Raw genomic sequence first — 9979 nt, 5'->3', positions numbered from 1 at the left:
GGTCGGTTTCTGTAGATAAGTAGGTTTCGCGGAAGGACACTAAACTGCATCTCTGTTCAGCAGCTCACAACTGCGAGTTTCCAGCGTGGAACAAACTTTACAGGGTCCCCGCGTTTTAGTAAGGGAACAACGTGAAGTACCTTGTTTAGGCGACGGCTGAGTGCTGTCTTCACGTTACGATACACTGGAAAGCTTTGACAGGGTATAAAATGTATCTGACATGGACAACGGATAATAGACTTCTAAAGACGATATTGTTTCCTCAAAACGCATGCGTTTGGAAGGAAACTAAATTATTTTAATGGAATAAATGAGGAAAATTATGTTCACTGCCAGAATTGACTGTAACAAATGAAAGATTTATGGTAGCCTAAGAAGCGGAGACAGTTGTATTCAACAATTCGCATGGAAGAGTAAGAAAGGGGTGGGAAAGAGGGCACGGCCTCCGGTTCAATTATGTTGACGAAACACCATGCTGTGCTGACTCACTTCTGACAGTTTAAAAGTTGGAGAAAACACGGGGGTAAGCAGAATCAGAAGAAGACTCGAAGAGGAAGATGACGTTTGGAGTCTCCAGCGCACTGAGTAAGCGGTCAGTGCTGGCGACCCTCCTCGTCGCCGGTCTGCTCTCCCTCGGCCAAGCAGGTAAGGCGGAGTTCTCTCGCCGTGGCAAGTTCGGCACCGGCCGTGCGGGACTTGTCCGCATTATTGCCCCCCTTTTCGGGTTCTGGCGTCGGATTTGGGTCTGGATAATAATACAACTCTCTCAAGTTTAGAGGCGCCGCGTGAAACTAATTGTTGCTGCCAAGGAAGCGTTGTACAGTTTGGTTCAAATCGTGAACGAGTAATAATCACAGACTTGTTCAGGACAGGCCATCGGTGGTTCCCGAGCCTCACTTAATTTCGTTTCGTGCCCTTCCCTTCCCCTCACAGCGAACCCTTGCTGTTCCAACCCGTGCCAGAACCGAGGAGTGTGCAGCACGGTGGGCTTCGATGGCTATGAATGCGATTGCACCCGTACGGGATTTTACGGACAGAACTGCACCACGCGTAAGTGAAACAATCCGACGGCAAGCTTTTACTGTGCCTTTCTTTTTCCTCCGCACTTTCACGTCGAAAGTGAAGCCCATTTTAAGAAATGTGTTTTTCTCTCTCTCCCTTCAAACAGCCGAGTTCTGGACTCGGGTGAAGCTCAGCCTGAAACCCACCCCAAACACTGTGCACTACATTCTGACCCACTATCCTGGCGTGTGGAACATAGTCAATCAGATCTCCTTCCTCAGAGACGCGATCATGCGTTACGTCTTAGTATGTAAGTAAAACGAAACATGCTGTTCATTTACTTAATTTGATTCTAGACGATTTATTATTAAATGCAATGAGTGGAACGTGGAATGGACGTGGAACTGCATTGACAGTACAGTTCAACAGTGTCTAGTCGGACAGGGTGAGAATTCCTTATGGGCGAGATAAAGATATGTGGGAACGCTTGACCTGTTCAGAGCAAAGAGGGAAATTAAAGGATTTTGTCAGGAGTAGGAAAAAACTAGAAAATGTTCAGATCTCGATGTTGTTAAACAACGGACAGTCGATGTTTTTCCTTTTTGATTCATTAAAGTAATTGCTTACAGTATTTGCATGTTATTTGCAGTCTATAGATTTATATATTTTGCCACTGTTAATAAAGTTCTTTCTTCCCCCAAAATACAGCCAGATCTCACTTGATTGACAGTCCTCCTACCTATAATTCAAAGTATGACTACAAAAGCTATGAAGCCTATGCCAATATCTCCTACTACACCAGAAATCTCCCTCCAACTCCACAAGATTGCCCAACTCCAATGGGAGTAGTTGGTAAGTTGATAATATTAGAGTAAAGCAGCACATTTCTTTGCAACACTGCCTCTCACCATCTGCACTTCCGCTCCTCTCTTGTCAGATTTTCCAAGTCTAGGTATTAAATAGGTAGTCATGTAATTGGTGAATTGAAGAAGATTGTATGGAGCTTGGCTGATATCAATGTAGAATATTTTAAGAAACAATAACTTCTTATAATTCCCCTTTAATGTAATGACTGCTTTGGAACATTCCAGTGGGGTTTTAAATGTAGAGAAGAGGCATTTCCATTAATCTGATTGTTTGTGAAGGCCACCTAAAAGTAGGGGAAAGGAATTCAATGGAAACTTCAATGGGCTGTAAATAGCCGAAGCTGATTTGTTACCATCATTTAATTTGCATCCCCATCTTGTTTTCCTGAAACTTCTTTGCATGATGATTTTAGGGAAGTAGATTTTGAGGAACAACAATATAAAAACTTGCAAAAATGACTGTATACATAATTTCTCTGCTCCTGCTGTTACTCTGAGCTTCTTAGAACTTGAGTCTCTGTCCAAGGTTTTGTGGCTAGCTGAAAATGTTTATGTGAAAATCTTGTGTGGGGGCTTAAAGCTGCCATAAAACAGAATTGTAGGTGAAATTGTCCATAACCAAATATTTTATCCATTGAAATAAACAGATGAAAGAAATATATGGCATTTATTTATTTATTTATTTAGCAATCTCACCCTTTGATCCACGCTGCACCTCCAACCTCATAACTCCCATTAACCCCAGCCAAATCAGGACAATTTACAATGACCAACTAACCTACCTGGTACAGGTTTGGGCTGCAGGAGGAAGACAGAGCACCCGGAGAAAGCTCTCCCACAGGGGGGACATACAGAGACTCCTCACAGAACAGCACCGGAATTGAACTCTTAACTCCGAAGTTCCCCGAGCTGTAACATTGCTGCACTAACCGCTACGCTTCTGGCTTGCAGTTGGAAATTCACTGCAACTTGCTTTTAAGCTTGCATCCTTTTGTGGATAGACATGTATTCGAGAGTGATGCTGCCTCTTTCGGTGTTCCTCCTACGGACATTCCCTAGATATATTTCATTACTTGGGGTGTGAAAGAAATTTCACCACATTTTGTGTAATTGATTCCACTTCACAGATTTGCATCTTTGTTCTATCACAGGAAAGAAAACACTGCCCGACTCCAAGTATTTAGCAGAAAGGTTCCTCCTGAGGAAGAAGTTTGTGCCTGATCCCCAAAGGACTAATATGATGTTTGCGTTCTTTGCTCAACATTTCACTCATCAATTTTTTAAGACAGATGAGAGCCGAGGCCCCGAATTCACTAAGGGACTGGGACATGGTGTAAGTACAAATCATGTAACTCAGCTATTCTTGAATAAATCAAAACAAAATAATCCGTAATTCTACTTTCATATCATAAATTGGCATTCCATGTTGAAGAGAACTTTTGAATTCAAAATAAAAGCTGCAGAAAATGAAACTTTCAATCTGGCCCTGAGAATGATTCACCATTCAGTAAGGTTATGACTGATTCGCTCTGAGCCACAATGGCACTTTCTCTCTCCCGCCCAAATTCCCTTGAGTCTCTTGTGGTTTTAACTGGCAGTCACCATCTTGGCTTGTTTCAATCACTGCCTCTACAGCTCTGTTGAAGATTTTAGAGATTTGCTGTTTTTTGAGTGAAGAAATTCTTCCTCATATCTGTATGAAACAGATGGCCCTTATTCTGTGCTTATGGCCTCTAATTCTAGATAGCCTCTTAGCATTTATCCTGTCAACAGAGCCCCCCTCAGAATATTATATCCTACAATAAAATCACCTCTCATCTTTTTTTCAATAATTGTAGACCAAACTGGTTCAACCTTTCTTCTTGTCTCTGTGCTGCTTCGAATGTAAACACATCCTCCCTTAAATATGACCAAAACTACATAGTATTCTCCGTACAATCACGCCAGTGTCTGGCAAAATTGCTTCAAATCTTCAACACCTCCCTACTTTTCTCTCCATATCCCTTGTAAATGTCAACATCCTGTTGGTATTCCAAGTTACCTGTTGCATTTTCACACTGCCTTTTTATGTGCTATGTAGCAGAGCTTCAGATCATTTATATCACATTATGCAATCTTAGACTCTGCTTCTGCTTACTGGCTAGGAGAGGTATTTTGCTACACTGGAAAGAATCTAACCCATCTACTGTTTTTTTATTGGCTCTCCTCCATTATGTCATGTCTAAGCTTGGAGAAAATTAGAAACCAGACATTTGATACATCCTTTAATTTTGAACAAGTCTGGCAACCCTTTATTCAATATTTTCACATGACTTAATTTATTTTTATTTATTTTTCTTGAAATATTTTGGGAAATTCCTTATCCGTGAAGGTTCAGAGATGACTGGAAGGATGTTTTTTTTCCCCCCTCTCTCTCTCTTTTTAAATTTTATCCTCAATTGGACTGCCCAATCTTTCTTTTTCTTTTTTCTTTCTCTTTTCTTTCATTTTAGTTAGTTAGTGGGGTTTTTTCCTTTAAATAAAATTTCCAATCTTTTTTTATGATTGCTAGGAGGAGTTGTTTTTTTTTTGCTCATTGTATATATAACAGCATAACATTTTACCTATCTGATTTTGACATTATATATTTTCTGTTTTTTTTTATTGCTGTTTATGTTTTTATATTATCTGTTTGCTAAACTCCTCCTCTGATTTGTATATTCTTTATTTGAAAATCAATAAAAAGATTGAAAAATGAAATGAAATCTTAGACTCTTTAAATAATAATTAGCTTCTTTATTCTTTCTGCCAATAAGGATACCCTCATATTTTACTTCATTTGTCATTACTTGCCCATTCACTTGATATATCTTCTATCCCTTTGCAGGCTCTTTGTTTTCACATAATTTGCTCCACAAACCCTGCATCATCCATGAAGTCGACTACTTCTCAGTCTCCTCATGCCTTTTAATGTATGTTATAAATAGCCCAGGTCCCAGTACTGATCTCTGTGGCACTCGACTGGAACTATCATTCCAAAAATAACCAACTTATCCCAATTCTGTTTTCTGTCATTTAGCTGCCCCTTATTCATGACAATACGTTACTCCTATCTTGTGTGGTAACCTTCTATGTAGCACCTTACTGAATGCCTTCTCAAATCCAAAAACATAACATTAATGGCTTTCCTTTATGCTACGTCCACAAAGAGCTCTAGTAGATTCCCCTTCCATAAAATATCTTGACTCTGCTTCATTGTTTTCCTGACATATTAATGGTTTACATGTTTCTATTATACAGGTTGACCTAAGTCATATATATGGAGAAACTTTGGATCGACAACACCAATTGAGACTATTTACAGATGGGAAACTCAAGTATCAGGTAGGCTTTAACCTGAATGTGTTATAATATATTGCTATGGCATAATTATACCTGCATGTTCAGTGTCAAATTACAATACTGTTTTGGCTTTTGGTTTCAGAGAATTTTGGATATAGCCCAATAGAAATCTATAATCTACAATTTCTCTTACAGATTATAAATGGAGAAGTCTATCCTCCCACAGTTAAAGAAGCACCAGTAAAGATGATATACCCTCCTCATGTCCCAGAACACTTGAAGTTTGCAGTGGGACAGGAATTCTTTGGCCTGGTCCCAGGTTTGATGATGTATGCAACAATTTGGCTGCGGGAACATAACCGAGTCTGTGATGTGTTGAAAGTCGAGCACCCGGAGTGGGACGATGAGCAGCTTTTCCAGACTACCAGACTGATACTGATAGGTGAGTGGATCCATCATACCCAACTCTCCTTCAAGCAAGCTTTGAACTTTGGAATATATTCATACCAAGACCATCAGGAGAAAATGTTAGAATACAACAGAGGGGAAAGTTATTTCACTTTTGTAGTTTCATTTGAATAAAATTGTTCCTTAGTAAAAAAAAAGCTATTTTCTTTTAAAAATAAATAGTGAAACTATCTTTTTGGCTCTAACAGGAGAGACGATCAAAATCGTAATTGAGGATTATGTGCAGCATCTGAGTGGTTATCACTTCAAGTTGAAATTTGATCCAGAGTTGCTCTTCAACCAGCAATTCCAGTATAGTAACCGAATTGCATCAGAGTTTAACACTCTCTATCACTGGCACCCTTTGATGCCTGATGCATTCAATATTGAGGACAAAGAGTACAGCTACCCTGAATTCCTCTTCAATAACTCAGTGCTGCTGAAGCATGGCATCTCCAATATGGTGGCTTCATTCACCAAGCAAATTGCTGGTAGGGTAAGTATCAGTTTATGTCCTGTTTGTTATATAACGGTTCAAAAAATAGCAATTTATTTGTGATGCTACAGGTATCAAATGGACATGTTAGTAAAATTTAATTATTAATAGAATAAATAAATAAATGTAATTATCCATGTCATTTCTCATAGAAACATTACTGAATGTTCTTTTGTCAGAAAGGAATTATATTGAAGCTCAGTTAGAATAAAAAAATACACCATTAAGCAGAAAAATTACTGGATTCATGACTTGGGAAACTTCAAAATTAATGACCCTGGTCTATCTAACAGGTTGCTGGAGGCAGAAATCTGAATGGAGCATTATTAAAAGTGGCAATCTCTACCATTGAGCATACTCGACAGATGCGATACAAGTCTCTGAATGAGTATCGAAAGCGATTTTCATTGAAGCCCTATGAGTCTTTTGAAGAGCTCACAGGTAAGTTCTGGAAATAGTCTCCTTAAACATTTCGCCTTTCCCCCTTAACCCATGACCTTCAGTTCTGGTCTCACTCAACCTTGGTGGCTAAAGCCTGTTTGCATTTGCCCTTTTGATACCCCTCATAAGTTCGTATACTCCTATCAAATCTGTCCTTACTCTACACTCAGAGAATAAACTCCTAACCTACTCAACCTTTTCCTATAAACTTGGGTCCTCGTGTCCTGGCAACATCCTTGTATATTTTCTCTTGTTTATGTGGTTATTTATATTGTTAAAAAGTATATCAACATTCTTTTACATAAAGTGACTGTTTATACTTGAATAGTACTTGGTGTAACTTATACGTCTATTTTATATTACAGGTGAAACAGAAATGGCATCTGAGCTGAAGGAACTTTATGGGGATATTGATGCATTGGAAATGTATCCTGCTTTAATGATAGAAAAGCCAAGGCCTGGAGCCATATTTGGAGAAACTATGGTTGAGATGGGTGCTCCCTTCTCTTTGAAGGGCTTAATGGGAAATCTGATTTGTTCTCCAGAATATTGGAAACCTAGCACCTTTGGTGGCAAAGTTGGCTTTGACATTATAAACACTGCATCGCTGAGCAAGTTGGTCTGCAATAATCTAAAAGGACCATGCCCAGTGGTGTCATTCAGTGTTCCTCAGTCAGACCCCAGCAATACAGGCTCAATCAGCTCCAAGTCGCCCAGTCACGATGTTAATCCACATGTTCTCTTGAAAGAGCGGACAACAGAGCTTTAAGTTTGTTTTTATTCAATAACTGTGCTGTCAAATGTCACCTGAGTTATGAGGAAGGTGCTACATTTAGTCACAGCAGAAAAATTATTATTCAGGGTTTCTGTTCTTGCTTTGACTTCCTCCTACTGGATTACTTATGACTATAGAGATCAGGTATGAGTGTGATGTCCCTCTCTGTTGAACAAGTGTTCCATCAACACATAGTGATAAGACTCTCATGTGGATAATGTACACTGGTGTGACTTACTGGGAAGAAATCAACACAGCTGAAAGAAGGTAATTCATCCAGGTGGAGGAAAACATTGGCAGGAGAATTCAGATTCAGGGCCCCATATCTAATATTGACACAGTGTCCAAACACAAACTGAAAATACTTCTTTAGCCTGTTCGTATTGTAGTCTCTGGAACCTTAAGCTTGAATCTGAGCACAATGTGAATATGATTAAGACACCCTCCTTGCCTCTGCTGCTGAAACTCTGGCTACATGTTGTTTGATTGCCTCATTTGCAAATATGAATGTAGTCTTTATCCCTGGACCAGATCAGATGTCACAACTGTTCTGGTGCTAATCCCCGCTTGTGAGATAGACTTGTCTTTTTGTTGACTTCAGTTTAAATACACCACTGCAGCAACTTCAAGGCATCTTAATATTGCTACAGCAGTTAAGGAGCAGCAGTTATCATACTATTGAACATACCTGCGACTCTTAGTGAATGTACAAAAGTCTTAGGCACATTTATATTTCTAGACTTTTGCACAGCACTGTATTTGTCAATGTGGGCCAGAGATCAAGTTTGTAAATCTGCTGGGAACATAGGATCGTGAGGGTGGAGTGCCGCGGGAGGAGTGTAGGACAGGTGACAGAGGAGTGCCAGGGGCGAGGGGTGGTGTGGGTGCAGCTACACCCAGCCCTGAGTCACCTGACAAGTAATTTGATTCCAAATAGTTGACTTACTGATCTTCACAGAATGTCTGTCTGGTGCTTCCCACTCCCTGGCCCTCTCCTTTCCCCATAATTCCCCTCTCCCTGCCCCCTTCCCACTCTTAGTCCACAATAGAGACCCATATCAGAATCAGGTTTATCGTCAGTTACATATGTCGCAGCACAGTGCAATACATAAAATTAGTACAGTACTTTGCAAAAGTCTCGGGCATCCTAGCCGTATATATATGTGCCTGAGACTTTTGTACAGTACTGCATGTGGTTACCTAATGAGGATAGGATAGTCTTTTCTTGTACCAGTCTTTCCATGACCATGTAGCTGATGAAACATAAACATGGTTTATGTGCACATATGTGGTTGTTGGTACTTTTGGAAGGGCACTTTAGTATGACTGAATCTTAGCATTAAAGCAGATGAAAATTGATATCAAAGGGCTTTAAAATTTATTTATTATTTAATATTTTATTTATTTATGTAAATAAATGTGGTTTTTGTAAAACTGTATATTTTTGAGTCAATAGAACAAAAATCTAGAGTTTCTATTTTTGCATTCCAAAATTTATATGTTAACTATGAAATGGACAAGATTTTTGCAGATGAGAGGAACAATCAAAATTTACAACTGAGTTAGTTACAGATCTCTTTATTTATAAATAATTGATCGGACCTTTTGTACTTCATCACTTTTTATATTGCATGTATGGATCATGATTGTTGAACAATATGTATAGTTTAATAATTCATGAAATATGTAATTTTTAATAACTATTATAGCTGCTGTGCAGCAATTTTGTAATCAGCAAACATACCCTGTCAACACATAAAGGCAGAATTCCTCCTTTCTGTAGCAACAAAACAAAGTGGGTTACAAATTATAACAAAAGTAGTAAGATGCAACAGTGTTCAGACCTTACAATGTGAGAATAATTCTCTGTCCATCTCTGCTAACTGACTTGATGTAATCTGTTGTAATTGAACATTATGTTTCAGAACAACCTCGAATCTTTACAAAATGTTCTTTCCATTAAACTAATACTGTTGACGGATTGCACTTTATTTGTGTTTTATTTTATTTCAAAAAGACCAAGTTAAAAAGTAATTAATTTAATTTGGAGATAGAAACATAGAAAACCTACAGCACAATACAGGCCCTTCGGTCCACAAAGTTGTGCCAAACATGTCCCTACCTCAGAAATTACTAGGGTTACCCATGACCCTCTATTTTTCTAAGCTCCATGTACCTATCTAAAAGCCTCTTAAAAGACCCTGTCGTATCCACCTCCACCACCGGTGCTGGCAGCCCATTCCGTGCACTCACCATTCTCTGAGTAAAAAACTTAACTCTGACATCTCTGTGCTACTCCCCAGCACCTTAAACCTGTGTCCTCTTGTGGCAACCATTTCAGCCCTTGGAAAAAGCCTCTGACTATTCACACAATCAATGCCTCTCATCTTATACACCTCTATCAGGTCACCTCTCATCCTCCTTTGCTCCAAGGAGAAAAGGCCAAATTCACTCAACCTGTTCTCATAAGGCATGCTCCCCAATCCTTGTAAGGCAACATCCTTGTAAATCTCCTCTGCACCCTTTCTACGGCTTCCACATCCTTCCTATAGTGAGGTGAACAGAACTGAGCACAGTAGTCCAAGTGGGGTCTGACCAGGGTCCTATATAGCTGCAACATTACCTCTCAGC

At 39.4% G+C, this 9979-nt stretch overlaps 1 protein-coding gene across 1 annotated transcript; it reads left to right on the top strand.

Annotated features, from left to right (window-relative positions):
- Nucleotides 1-461: 461 nt before the first annotated feature.
- On the top strand, nucleotides 462-9339 carry LOC132402012 (prostaglandin G/H synthase 2-like). The gene is made up of 10 exons (XM_059984453.1): nucleotides 462-645; nucleotides 934-1050; nucleotides 1169-1312; nucleotides 1711-1854; nucleotides 3020-3201; nucleotides 5148-5231; nucleotides 5385-5631; nucleotides 5846-6132; nucleotides 6426-6573; nucleotides 6939-9339. Exons 1-10 carry the CDS (start codon nucleotides 558-560, stop codon nucleotides 7340-7342), a joined length of 1845 nt encoding a protein of 614 aa, XP_059840436.1. The 5' UTR covers nucleotides 462-557; the 3' UTR covers nucleotides 7343-9339.
- Nucleotides 9340-9979: the final 640 nt, after the last annotated feature.

Source organism: Hypanus sabinus, chromosome 11, assembly GCF_030144855.1.
Source record: "Hypanus sabinus isolate sHypSab1 chromosome 11, sHypSab1.hap1, whole genome shotgun sequence".
Classification (NCBI taxonomy): Eukaryota; Metazoa; Chordata; class Chondrichthyes; order Myliobatiformes; family Dasyatidae; genus Hypanus; species Hypanus sabinus.
The sequence above is the reverse complement of the archived record's forward strand: the minus strand, read 5'-3'. Positions and strand labels throughout refer to the sequence as shown.